General features: G+C 34.6%; 1 protein-coding gene across 2 annotated transcripts in view; it reads left to right on the top strand.

The window, feature by feature from the left end:
• Positions 1-13,325, top strand: part of LOC149785346 (collagen alpha-6(VI) chain-like) — a 98,402-nt gene extending 85,077 nt beyond the window's left edge. For both annotated transcript variants that reach the window (XM_089979237.1, XM_089979236.1), the window contains 3 exons: positions 3,011-3,101; positions 10,372-10,451; positions 12,969-13,325. In XM_089979237.1, coding sequence (XP_089835363.1) covers positions 3,011-3,101; positions 10,372-10,451; positions 12,969-13,004 — 207 coding nt within the window. In that variant the 3' untranslated portion in view covers positions 13,005-13,325. The remainder of the gene's footprint in view (positions 1-3,010; positions 3,102-10,371; positions 10,452-12,968) is intronic.
• The last annotated feature ends 649 nt before the right edge of the window (positions 13,326-13,974 follow it).

Genomic DNA, 13,974 nt, shown 5'->3' with positions numbered 1-13,974 from the left:
ATTTTAGCTTCTCTTTACATTTAATTTCAGATTACAATTATGTTGTTGTTACAGTAGTACAGTTTGAACAGTTCAGAGTTAATTGCGAATGAAATAGCAAAATTATACATGAGTAGTACAAGGTCTTCAAAGATGCGTCAAAATCAGACCAACTGAAACCTGAGTTTAATAAAGGTAATGGTTACTACAAAAATTTTCACGAAGGATTACACAAAAAATGGGAGATTACAAAATAAGAATTACTTTAAAAATGGAGAAAAAAGCGACAGAACACTGGAATGAATCCATGAATTGATATTTGTAACAAAGATGCAACAATGATAAAAAGATCAGAATTACTGGTATGACAAGAGTTAGAAGTGTCAATATATTTTAACAGGATATGACGTCAGGTACAACGTTAAAAATATTTGATCTTCGGTATATGGACATCGACCGAAGATGACTAGATTTCTAAAGCAAAAAGGCGATGAATATTTAGATACTGGTCATGTATTTCATGTTTTTCATTTGACGTTATTGATCCTGCAAAGCATATAAATGTTTTCACCGGTGAAACGCAAGATATATGATAGCTATTAGAAACATATCAAGAAATGATACAATGTCTACTGGAGAAAAGATTAGACCTCAAAAGAAAAGCTGAAGCTTTCAAATCGACCAATGTTTTCATTGATGAGATTCTGCATCACGTGTTTAAGTCTGTGGTGTATCTTCTTTTCTTTCTCCAAAAGACTTAGTTACGTAATAGATAAGCGTTCGTGTAAAAAACAGCATTTGCAGTTTTAGCCAAAGAGAACATTGTATCCAATGCACAATTATTTTCTATACTTTGTGTCTCTCTATCCAATGCACAATTATTTTCTATACTTTGTGTCTCTCTCTCTCTCTTGGTATCATAATTAAGAAGTCAGCGCTTATGTCACGTGTTTAGACTCGAATAAACACTAACACAAGAAAGAGTGAAAACAACAAGCTTTGAATGAAAAAATACAATAATTTATTTCCTTGGAAAAATTCTGTAAAAGTGAACAAATATGAACTTACGGTTTTTATAGAATCAAATCCAAAAATAATCTAAGAATAATCCATGAATAACATTTTTGTAGTCTTATAAAAAAATGTTCTACTGATTTCAAGTTCGAATCCCGACAAAGAATCCAAGATGGAAGAAGATGACGTATGGTGAAATATGTAGTGTTGAATTCTGCAGTTCCTTGTAGAAACAAGAATTATCACTCCGGTTTCTGATAGCTGAATAAACGTTTATAATTAAAAAACTGTCCTTGTTCAACAATTTTTCATAAGCACACGTATGTTCCAGAAAAATAACAGGATTAATCCTTCTGAATCCAAGTAATTTGAAATAACTCCAAAACAAGTAATCTGAAATAACTCCAAACAGTTCAACGTATCAGTTCCAGTTTAACAGCCCAGCTTCTACTGAGAATAATTCTCTAAAACATAGGTTATATGTCTTCTAAACGTAAGCAATGGGTCACGTGATCATGTTCTGGAAGCATATAGAAAATAAGTACTTGTTAAAGGTCACGTACACCCAGTGTGACCCTGACGAAAGCCAATCATTTTACTCTCTGAAATGACTTCGACAACAATCAATCATTTTAAAATAATGATATAACTTGTTTACGCGGTTACCACAAATTTTGAAACAAGGACAGGATTTAGATCAACAACTGGTGTTTATAAAACAAACGGTCAAGGTCAAACTATTTTCTGAAAAAGTATCATCTTTAGAGAATACATTTACATTACAATAGCATGTAATACATTTTTTTTACAACTGACAAACAATTAAATTGAAATAAATATATATTAAATCAGTTATAATTAAATCAAATATACATAACATGCATTCAGTGCTGATGAAGGTTATCTCAATGTGGATGGTACAATCCAGTAAAGTATATCATACCTTTTGATGATGTGTAATCATTCAATTGTGTCCGTGGCTATTTAAGCTGATCAGTTTAGTTACAGCTGGAATAACTATATATGTCAGTAACTTGGATATTTCAGTTTATCGTATGCTTGTAGGCACAGTGCTGATATTGACTGTATTTTTCTTCAAAAACTTTCCATTTGTTTTGTGGGGTTTTTCTTCACTCATTTGCATAAGACACATTTAATATTTTCATTTACAAGCCAGACTAAATTTAAAAGAACCCAAGTAGAACAAACATTATCAAAATAACTGATGAATACTTGTACTTCCTCTCTAATTGCATACTTGTCCGGTAAATCAATCACACAAATATGTGTTGATTCTGATAGAAGATATGGGTATGATGTCACCTGATCATTAAAATGTGCAATTATTGCAAATCTTTCCGGAACACATCTGCAGACGCTTGAGACACTGTTATTTGTTAACTGCCATATCTAGCGCGAAATTCAAAATGGCCTTAGGACAAAGGGTTATTCTACATGGATTTACAAGCTGCGAAAGATTTGACGTGCTCTGGAAATATAACGTACATCTCTCTATAAGAACATTCAGCCGACGGTAGCTCAACAGCTGCGAGAAATACCAGTAAGTGTATTATATTTACACCGATGTGTGCGGACAAAATTCGCGGCAGATTTTTGCAAATTATAATAAATATGGGATATCAGCCCCTAAGCTACTGGTCAATATCATCATTGGTGTGGGACTGATTTATCGGCTTTTTTTCTGGCATACTTGTACATTGTCAATGGCAAAACTATTATAATAAAGTAGTTCCTTAATAGAAAAAAAGTTGGTTCATACTCATCATCCATCTCATCACTGTTGCGATATGATTTCTTTCCTTCTGTCTGATTCACTCTTCTAGTAACTTTTGCAAAGCTGGTGACATTTTTTTTCTCAGCCGAATTTTGTCTAAGTTCTCGCTAGGTTCATGCACAAAACTAACTATCTATATAAACTGATACATACGTAATAAAAAAAAGATTCCTGTTTACGTTTGAATCTCCCACCTTATGGTTTTTAATATTTTCTGTTTAGGTTAGAGAGTGGAGAAATATCACATACATCTTCCACAATGGCAAGCTCGAGGGGCGCTCACCTGACCAAAAGGGAGAGATAATCGTTAAAGGTAAGTTTCCATTATTATTATTATTATTATTACTATTATTATTATTATTATTATTATTATTACAGAGCATGTGTAAAAATATTTGAAATCTAATATGAATTGCATGAGAACGATTTGCAATGCATCTTAAACTAGAAACGAGAAATGGGTGCTCTCGCGCCAATATTATACTATTGAAGAATCTTGGTTCAAAATACCTGTACAATGATATAATTGAAAGAGGGAATATAACTCAATCAAATGTGAATATTTACCTACCTTGGATCTTCTTGATGCTGATGATACCCATTCCGAATATGGTTGCAGTGGCGTCACTAGGGTCAGTGTTACCCAGTGCTGTAACTCATGGTGTCACCCCCATGGACATTCTTTCCGTAACAGACCATACAGAATCCTATGTAATGTCATTTTGATGAAACTCCCTCTGATTCGGTCAGCATCACCCCCACCCCACCCCGTGAGACCACTGTCTAGTTGGATTCCATTCAGTACAGTCTTTCAAAACTTGTCTAACACAAAGAAGATTAATAATGTGACGATCAGCTTCTTAGTCAGAGAAAAGCCTTAACTTATATTTCCAAAGGAAACAAATTAGTTGTGAAATCTAACTTGACCTAGATGATCCTAATACTGAGCCGTACAAGTTCTTTTTCGTGATTTCATGAAGTCATTAATTAGCTACTAAAACATAATTTCATTCGTGAACTTGGAACGAAACAACCAGTATTTTGCGACTGCAGATAAGATCGACGAACATATTCAACATGACCCCCCCCCCACAAGAGGAACGTAATAATGGAGGATTAATTTTACTACTTTAATTATACAAACTTGCAACTTTCTACAATTTATTAAAAAAATTAGAATACCTATGTATATGGCGGATTTAAATATATGCATTCTGTAGATTCGCTGGAAAGACTAATAATTGTGAATTAAGCTCTCCGTCTTTGCACTGCATGGACCCCTTCGTGTTTTGTCACATGATAGTAGATAGCTTTTATACGAGATAAAATGTGCATCTTTGCTGTCGAAAAGACACGACTGATGGCAATTGGATCATGATGTTTGAAATTCAGAAATTCGGCATAGATAAGCTTTCGATCAGAATATGAGGCATAACAAATAATCAATAGTTACATATATAACCAATCAACTTCACTCCTACTTGAGATGGTACGACGACAAGCAGGAATTATGCGTACCTGACCTTTCAAGTGCTATTCTTTTGTCACGTGTACCTTTTCGCGATTGATGATGTTACGTTTAGGCTTTTACAAAACGCAAAAAGAAAAGAGTGAAGACACCAAGCTTTGTAAAATTAAACAAATAATTTATTTCCCTAGAAAAAAAAAGGTCAAAATGAAGAAAAGAACTTGCGGTTTTACGAATCAAATCCAAAAATTATCCAAGAATAATCCAAGAATAAAAAAATAGAAGTCCTAGTAATAAAAAGTCTTAATGAAACTGAGTTCGAATCCCGATGAAATCCAAAATGGAAGGCGATGACGTGTGATGTGGTTAGGTCGTATTGATGTGTCAACAGTTCTTTGTTGAATCTTAGAAAATAATATACCAGTGTTTGAATTCTTTGTAAGTTTCGATAACTGTCCTTGTCCATGAACAAATCTGAGCACAAGTAATTCCGTGGAAACGTAATCTCTTGGAATCCAAATAATCTGAAGAAAGCGAAAACAAATTAGCCAAAAATGCTGGTCACAAAATAAACACTTTAACTTCTCAAGTGTTATGACAAGAATAACTATTATTTCTCAATATATCAATATTAAGTCTTAGTAAGACACAAAATAGATGCCCGGATGTGGGCCAGTCCACTGGGAAAACCTAATTGATACATGCTATTTGTCACGTATTCCAAGTATGGCCTCGATTTCTCTTTATGAATCTTACTTTGAGAAAGAATTTTTAAAAAATAAAAAAAAATATATTGTTTACATCAACATTTACTGATTCTGAATCAAGGTCAGGAACTTGGTCAGCCTTAGATATAAAGTTTCTATTATTAGTGTTTACGAATAACAGTCAGGTCAAACTAAACTGAATTTCTGGAAAATGTTAAACCCAGTAAATAAAATTACATTACAATAGCATGTAATGGAATTTTTTAAAATAAGTTAAAACTAACAAACAAACAATTAAATTAAATCAAATCTAAATTAAATCAAATATACATAACAATGATTAAATTAACATTTGAGTCTTACTCACCAGCCCATAAGGAAAGAAATCCTACGGTATGGCCCTGCATTTTGTCGCTCGTGCGTCGTATACCATAGTGTCACCCGTCGTCCTTCATGCGTCCGGCAACAATTTAGTGTTACCAGCATGGAACCCATGTTTCTGATCCGATTTTGATTCAAGTTAGAATATGAACTTATGTTACTATAACGGTCTTGCTCAAGTTCGATAATGAGCGGGATCAGATATAATATGGTAAACTAACTGGCTGAGCGTCTTTCCAATCTTCGACTAGTTCGATAATGAATGAACTGTCTTTTTTTACCATTCTGGAAACTACATTTCTGGTCCGACAGTAATCAAACTTAAACTCTAATTTCATACTATAAAGATCTCAGATAAATTCGATAATGAGCGAGACCCATGCGTATTAATTACGCGATCTTCTGTGGCTTCGACCTTTTCAGATCACTGACATTTCACCACTATTCGCGTGGGTTCGAGTCTCGGGCTCAACCATCGTGGTTTAGTGAGCTTCCCGTGGGTCGTTGGTTCTTCCCAGGCTTTTCCAGGTTTTCCCTCCATCATATATACTGGCCGCCACGCGCTGTAAAATGGGTTAAGCCAAACATAGCAACAAAAACAAGCTGTCTTATTGGCTACCACTCTGGAAGCTATATATCTTGCTTGATTTTTATATGACTTAGAATACATGCCTATATCATACATTGGATGTGCTGATAATAACAGAAAAAGATGATAGCTTCTTACAACTTGTATTTTAACATTTATTGGATGATCGAGTTTTTTAAGCGTTTAAGTGTGAATAAGGATTTAAAATTGAAATCTCTTGGTGACTAACAAAACCACTGCCTGAATGAAGATACTTTAATTTGGTGCGATATTTATTAAAAGATTGGAATATCCGTATAGAGAATTAAAACCTACACCTAACACATGCATGCAGTGCACGGGAAAAAGCCCATGATACGAGCTTAATAAGTAATGCAGATCTAGATATACACACTGAGACATCACTGGATATAAAGAGAATCACACAAAGAAGAAACTCTACAGCGAATTATATTAAACATGATCCAGGTACAGTAATGACATTAGATACCATCTCAGGTACTGACGATCTTTTATTATAGGATTAATGCTACTAGAAGTCTGTGTAATGAAATGTTGTGTCAGTCTGGTATGTTTACCATGATATCTACTCTTATTTGCGATAAGTTATGTATTTACGATAAGTTGCCATCCTGGCCAAGAAAACCTAGCGAAGCTTTAAAGAGAATTGTAACAAATATAAACATTAACACCAATTACAAGGACAATAAGTGCATATTCTCATGCTCTACCGGCTCATTACAAGCTGGCAAAATTACGAAATTCAGCCTGTGTAGATGTAACGTTGTGTCAGGATGAGTAGAATTCAAAGCATAAGTATCAGCCAACTTACTCAAGTTGTGCCTAACAAATCCTCTTTCTCTCAATCATTCGAGTATTCAAGTGTTTTCTCTGGTATACTTCAATCCTTTTGTCTTCCTCTGCCAGTCTTCCAAACTTTATCATGCCTAATTTTGTTGTCCTCAGCCACATTATAATTTGAATAAATAATTTGTTCAATATTTTCATTGCAATTAAATGCATATTTGCCATGCATATTATCAATTGGAATGCTAAAATATATTTCTGTATCAGGGAGAGTGTCGTCTGTAATATACCTCATGTAATGTACTTATTCTAGTATTAGTTAACCCGTTGGTTCCTTCTTCGATCAGAGGTGTTGCTTCCACGTTCAAATTCCGAAACCGATCTTTACAGTGTGAAAGGCTCACGTACGTGACATCAAGAAGAGAACATTGCCTTTATAATTGGATGTAAAGACGAAAGAGGAGCTGAACATATAAGATGTAAAATAAAACAAGGAAGAGCATCAAACTGTGTCACTTTTAAATAGAATGGCTTATGTAAAATCATAGCCTTTTCCAAGGCACAATAAATGGCGGCGGCATAAGATAGTATTGGAGGAACAATAGCTAACGGTTTAGCTTGAAGAAACTACCTGTTCAATTTATTTGACCCATATGGAGCTGATAAAGAAATATTAAACATTACATGGTCATGGGAGATTTGCAGATAGAAATTCATGAGTTCAGTGAAAACATAAATTAGCGGATTATGGAACTCAAAGAGCATTACCTACTAAACATGGATTATGATTTTAATGTATATGCATCTATTCATAGCGTCATAAGCATCCCGATGCTTCCACTGATATCTACTTACCACGATTAACACGATGAACCTACTGAGGTCAACTTTTGCATAGAAATAGACGATAGTTCATCCTTAAAAGGGCAGGAACGTTCTTAGTCTTCTGGAGATACCAAATATGGTATTCTTTTTATAGTCAACAGTATCACTAAATGTGATGATATACTTGATGTCATTGTACAAGTTTTCTGTCTCATCATGGATGCATAATGAATCAGTATCAGTTATTAATAGTTTCGTTTTTTGCAGTATTTGCTTTAAGCGTATATTTATAAAATTCTACGACTGACGTTCTACTCGAAATTTTTATTTGACTTTCTTTTTAACCCCAATTAGTCGTTAATAACCGCCATCCTTGCACAAATGGATCTTTTCGGTGTAAAAAAATAGTTTTATATGCAAATGTTTTCGTGTAAGTCTGACTCTCGAAACAGCGTTTTTCATAAAAGTGAAGAAGTCTTTCTCAAAATAATTTGTTGCTTTTGTTCTCAAATTTGTGTATTCTGTCATTACCGGACAAATTATGAATAAACAGTGGTATTTTGAATATTTATAATTCAGAATGAACAATGACATGTGTTTTATATATCTGTAATTCAAACTGCGTTCGTTACGTACAGGACCTCGATATATGGCTGTTAGTGATTTCGAGCAAACTTTTTATTTAAATGTATCCATTTCAAAGACGTGTCATGTATTTTTTGAGTTAAAATGTGTTTCATATTCGTCTCTTAACACTATGTCTTGCAGTTTACTTTTCAGTCTTAATTCTTCATGTACGAGTTTTCCAATTGTATTCAACGCCTCTTTTACATGTGGTGATACAAATATTGAGAGAACAAAAATAATACCAACCTTGTCGTACCTTCTGTCATTGTAAAGAGGACCACCACACGGAAACATGAATAACATGTCAACAGGACTTTCTATCTTGTTTTAAGTTATTCTGACGTATTTGATGTATTTGCCCTGAGTTACATGTTAAGTGTCCATTATCCTTAACATGTCTCTGATGCCTCTCCCTTCCAGTATTTTCATACACATTTACGAATAAATAAATTCATCTGAAAATTACCAAATTGTCTTTATTTTAATCAGATATTATCAAGATTTTGTCTTCCTTAGGACATAGTGGTCTTGTAAACAAGAAATTATTTGTGAGATACTCAGTTGTAACTGGTCGTTATTTTATAGTGGTGCGTATATTGTTGGTTCATTTAGTGTGGTTTTATAGCGTGCCATTAATATTTAATTACGACAAAATGCGGCGAAGCTCCTATTATGGTTGCAATTAACACTATTAATTAAATAATTTGCTAATTGGTCACGAACCAGTAGTATGGAATCTACTTAAAATGCTTGTTAAAGTAACACGTGTGAGGAATAAGTTCTACAGCACAGTATTGACCATAAAAGGAAAGACCATATCGGAAAATATTATTTATGCAAGAACAAACTTAAAGACCTAATACTGTTTCCTACCTTAAATATTCTCAGCATGTTTTTTTTTTTAATGTTTTCTAGTTTCATGGTGTTTGTTTATGTAATCATATCATTATATGTTTTTTATCTTATAGGTGTTGTCTAATGTTATAAAGCGCTTAGAGCTTCTAAAGATTAGACGCTATACAAAGTCCTCATTTTTATTATTATTATTATTATTATTATTATTATTATTATTATTTAACCTGTACAAGTCCACTGGTTCAGACGATGATGATGCTGGTAGTTGTCTTCTTGTTGATGGTTCCAATTATTATTGTTATTATTATTATTATTATTATTATTATTATTATTATCTTATCCTAGTTATTCCTTTATTGCTATATTAATTAAATTTTAATGAAATGTGTTCTCTGCTTGCTCTGGAGTATTAAGTAACTATCAGTTACATTTATCCATTCATTTTATACCTATGTGGCTACCTGCAACAATCTTGTTTCCAACAAACTAAAATGTTGCCATTTATAATTGCATCACCGTCATTACGGTGACTTTTTGTATGATTCCTTCTATTATAATGCACTATATATACGCGTGTATAACGCAAATCCATATGTGCCATTGACCTAGATCTGCCGTCGGATAATGCGCCAGCAGATCAGGGTTAAACTGGTCGTTCTATGTATGACTTCAAGCTTAATGGCGGTGATCCGGTCAATGCTTGAGTGGCGAATTTTTCTGGACTTGCCAATGCTCATCTTCGCTAACCAAGGTGCCGATATGATAACCCTCTCTACACCCTGATGTATCGAGCAGACATTTTTATGCTTCGGGTTTGTGAATTTCATTGGATGCGGAACACACAACTTAAATGGACTGATAAATAAGCAGTTTTCCACTGCCGGTCCATGTTTGTACGAATAAATTTCACTCAAATACACCTGTAATGGCTTCCCCCTGGTACGTAGTCATACTTTCGATGTTAAACTTACAAAGTAACCTTTTGAAGTAGATTGCCTCCACCATTTTCTTTCGGTGTACAATGCACCTCTGTTACACGCTATTGGTTAGTTGTCATTGTATACTAAGGGAGGCAACTCATGAAATCCAATAGGTGTCGCTGGGACAAAGCTGGGACAAAGCACTAAAATATCTGCTCGATCCGCCAATGTGTAAATAGGGTTATCAAATCGAAACCTTGGCTAGTGAAGATGGTCAATGATGTTCGCAGCTGGGTACGCTATACACGTGTAACTATGGCACCTTTTTTCATACACTTTCTACTATAATAATAATTTCTCTGATACTTGGAATTGTTTAATTAGTTTTTTTCTTCATATTTTAGGTGCAATCGAAAATCACCAATGCGCAATACAAATTGGGCACAGCCAAGGACTAGATATGTTCATTGGGGAAATAGATGAGGTAATCCTATTTAAGTTTTGGTAATGTTTGTATGTATCCCTCTAGATTGGATTATATAAAATTCCATATATGTATTTCTTCTTTAAGTACGCGCAGCAACCATGCTGCCGATTGGATAATATCGTTTAATCAGACTCTCACGAAACTAAAATAGATCTGACGGACTCACGCGAGAGCCTGAACGAAGCCAACGATTCGAGATTTACAACTGCTGGCAAATATATTTTTCACACCGAGGATTCCTTTGCACAGAACCGCAAAGTACTTAAAGATCTTCATCGTTATGGTGATTTTCCTTGGAGCTTTAAAGTTTAGTTCCCTCTCAAAACAAAAATGAGTGTCTTACTTTTGCTATCCACCCAGACCGTCTTATCTCTAAAAAAAAATCAACCCATGCCGTTACGCCCATTTCAGTTTGCTTGGTTTTTATGAAACCCATTGTTGCGGACCGAAAGTAGTATTGATTACATTCTGTTGCGGGAAGTGACAAAGCGAGACTTTATTCCCCATATTGTTAAACTGCACTGAATTCGGGAAGGTCTTGGTCGGAATCCTCTTTTTCTGACTGTGCCATAAAAAAATTAAAATATATATATATATTTTTTTAATTCTTCATGAGAAGAATCACAATTCCTACAGATTGTTATTAATGTCAGTACGATCAGTTACAAAAGAAACTACCAAGAGTCGTACAAACTAACGGAATTAGGACAAATCAGGCGCACACTGTACCGAAATAAAACACACTGAGGTGTAATGTGTACGTACAGATTGTAGGTATGCGTACCGATTACAACAAAAATGACATCATTGCCCAGGTTTCGGTTTTGTGACATACTTTGTAATCGTATGTTGTGAAGCGAAAACTTGTATAGTCTTTCTTTTCTTGGGTGAGTGGCGGGACAATATTTATTTCTAAAACGCGAAGATAATCAATTCGTTTATTAGAAGGGAAAATAGCCGTAGGTTATTAATTTGTTTTACATTTTTTAATCTTTGAAAAGAAACAGCTCTCACTTTAAAAATAATATTGTCGGATCAGTATTATTATTTCTCTTTACTGTAAAAAAAGGTTATCTTCTCGTTAATATGTAGCTGTGAAGTCTCTCAGTTACCCTAGAAACAGAGAATTAAGTGACTGCTAAGTTCAATCGAAATTGATTAAATTAGTTGAATTTGTTTATTGTTTGCGAACCCTTGCGATCAAAGGACTGAAAATATACGATTTTCATGAATTTCAATTAATGTGATTAGAAATGTAAGATTCTACTATCACAAGACCAAAAATATTGACTTATTCGATAAAGACGCATAAAAAATGCAGGAAAAGACTATAAACTAAAGCAAATGCCATGGACATTACGCAGTTGCTTTCTTTACGGCAAGATACTATTTCAGAGATCGCGCAATACTGGTTTGTAATATGGAAAAAGAAAATGACTTTTTTAGTCTCTGTAACACAGTGGGCATGTGATAAACTTGAAATGGAATTAAATGTCGCATTACAGTCACTACATCCTAATTTTTGTAATGAAGACTGACCTCATCAAGACTTACTGAAGTGTTAGTACGATTTGGTTATGTTTTCAAGTTTGGTTTTGGTTTGTGTTTATTTATGGCTCAGAAACTCTTTCTAAGGTTATATCGTATCGATGCAAGTAGAGTTAAGTGCCTTAAGTAGCCGATCTAGGCTGATCAGATGGTGGGAATCGAACCTTACCCTACTGGTCACAAAGTCAACGCTTAACCAATGAGCTGTTAAGACTGTGAGCTTAAAAAGTCAAATTTGATCTTGGAAGGATCTGTACTTGATTCTGGGCTGAATTTTCCTCTCTGTAATTGGGGAGTCGCCAAAGACTGGAATAAAGGTCATTGTACCAAAATAAACTAGGCCCACGCAGTAGCCTTTATTTTCCAAACGTTTAAAGATTTTGTATTGAAACGTTTAGTTTCATCTATGTAATTGTTGGCTCATAATGAATTTCCATTGTACCTTACAACAACTTCACGAACGCCGGATTTAAATATTATGCGGTTAAATCAGTTTCAATATGTATATATTACACAATGAAATTCACCGAGGTATCAGAATACCGGTGAACTATACGGTTTCACTGTCAGAAAATCGTCGCACACCAAGCTATATTATGTAAAGTAGTGTATCACAGAGCGCGGATTGAAATGGGTTCGCTGGAATGTTGTGTATCTATAACGGGTCGCACCTATGGGGCTTTTGGAGTAACTGATAGCCGCGTACAAGTAGGTGATGGCTGACATTTTTTAACTGACAGCAAAACAAATGTCAGAGAGCAAACTCAGGTTCCAAATCAAGTATTATGAACGAATGAAATCTTTGTTAGACATTAACCAGTCGTATTCTTAAGTTTCTGCTTTGAATTTTACAAAACTGTTGTAAATCCAGACCTGGACCACAATTTAATTATAATTTTATGTAACCTTCATCTACATCTTTTGTGTCATTTTATTATTTGTGAATGAATTTGGAATTCTTTTCAGATGTCTATCTACTTATGCAGGCCGGATGGAATTTAGAAAAGCAACCCATTGACACAAAGAAACTTGATGAAATCCGTAACATTCAAGTACACAATTACACCAGGTAGTGTTATCGAGAGTTGAAAAAGAAAAGTACTATACATTTTGCACAGAAATAGACTGTTCCATTACGACGTCGGTTAATTTATTATTCAATGCATTGTAATTATGGCACGTGTATCTCGTACCAGATCAACCAGTGCTAGTTCCAATGCTTTGCGTGGATGTGCCTTCGATTCTAACAGTTGAACAGTACGATTCATGGCGTTCGTCGTGCGTTTACAGCAAATAAAAAGAATTGATATCATGTATACATTATTATCAATTATCTGCTTAATCACGTAAAAAAAACTAATTAGTGCTTGTTTTTACATATTGCACTTTAACATTTATGTTCAAACCTTTCTTTTGATATTTTTTGTCTTTTCTTTCATTATTTATTAACCAACTACTCTCTGTTTCTTCACCCAGATCCAATAAACAAATAAATTATATTTTGAAGAACCGCTCCGGTGGCCTAGTGGTTAGAACGTCCGCCTCGGATGCGGGAGGTCACGGGTTCGAACCTTGGCCGAGTCATATCAAAGACTTGCAAAAATGGTACTAACAGTTGCCTCGCTTGGCTCTCAGCATTAAGAGGTTAGTGTTAGGACTGGTCAGCCTGGTGTCAGGATAATGTGACTGGGTGGGACATCATGCTACATGTCTGCGGCATGATGCCTCAGTGCTAGACATCATTATAAACTGCCACACTGCAGACATCGTAGCGATATGACTGAAAAATTGTTAATGCTACGTTAAAAATCCAAGTCACACACATATATTATCATGCATGAATGGTACCACCGAAATAGTACTTTATCCAATTTTTGACGATGCATACCATATAATAGTGACAACGGAGCATGTCGTGTTTATTAACGTAACGATCAGTAATATCAATAATATAGAACATCAAATTCTGCAG

Source organism: Sinohyriopsis cumingii, chromosome 13 (genome assembly GCF_028554795.1).
Source record: "Sinohyriopsis cumingii isolate HCF-2022 chromosome 13, ASM2855479v2, whole genome shotgun sequence".
Classification (NCBI taxonomy): domain Eukaryota; kingdom Metazoa; phylum Mollusca; class Bivalvia; order Unionida; family Unionidae; genus Sinohyriopsis; species Sinohyriopsis cumingii.
The sequence above is the reverse complement of the archived record's forward strand: the minus strand, read 5'-3'. Positions and strand labels throughout refer to the sequence as shown.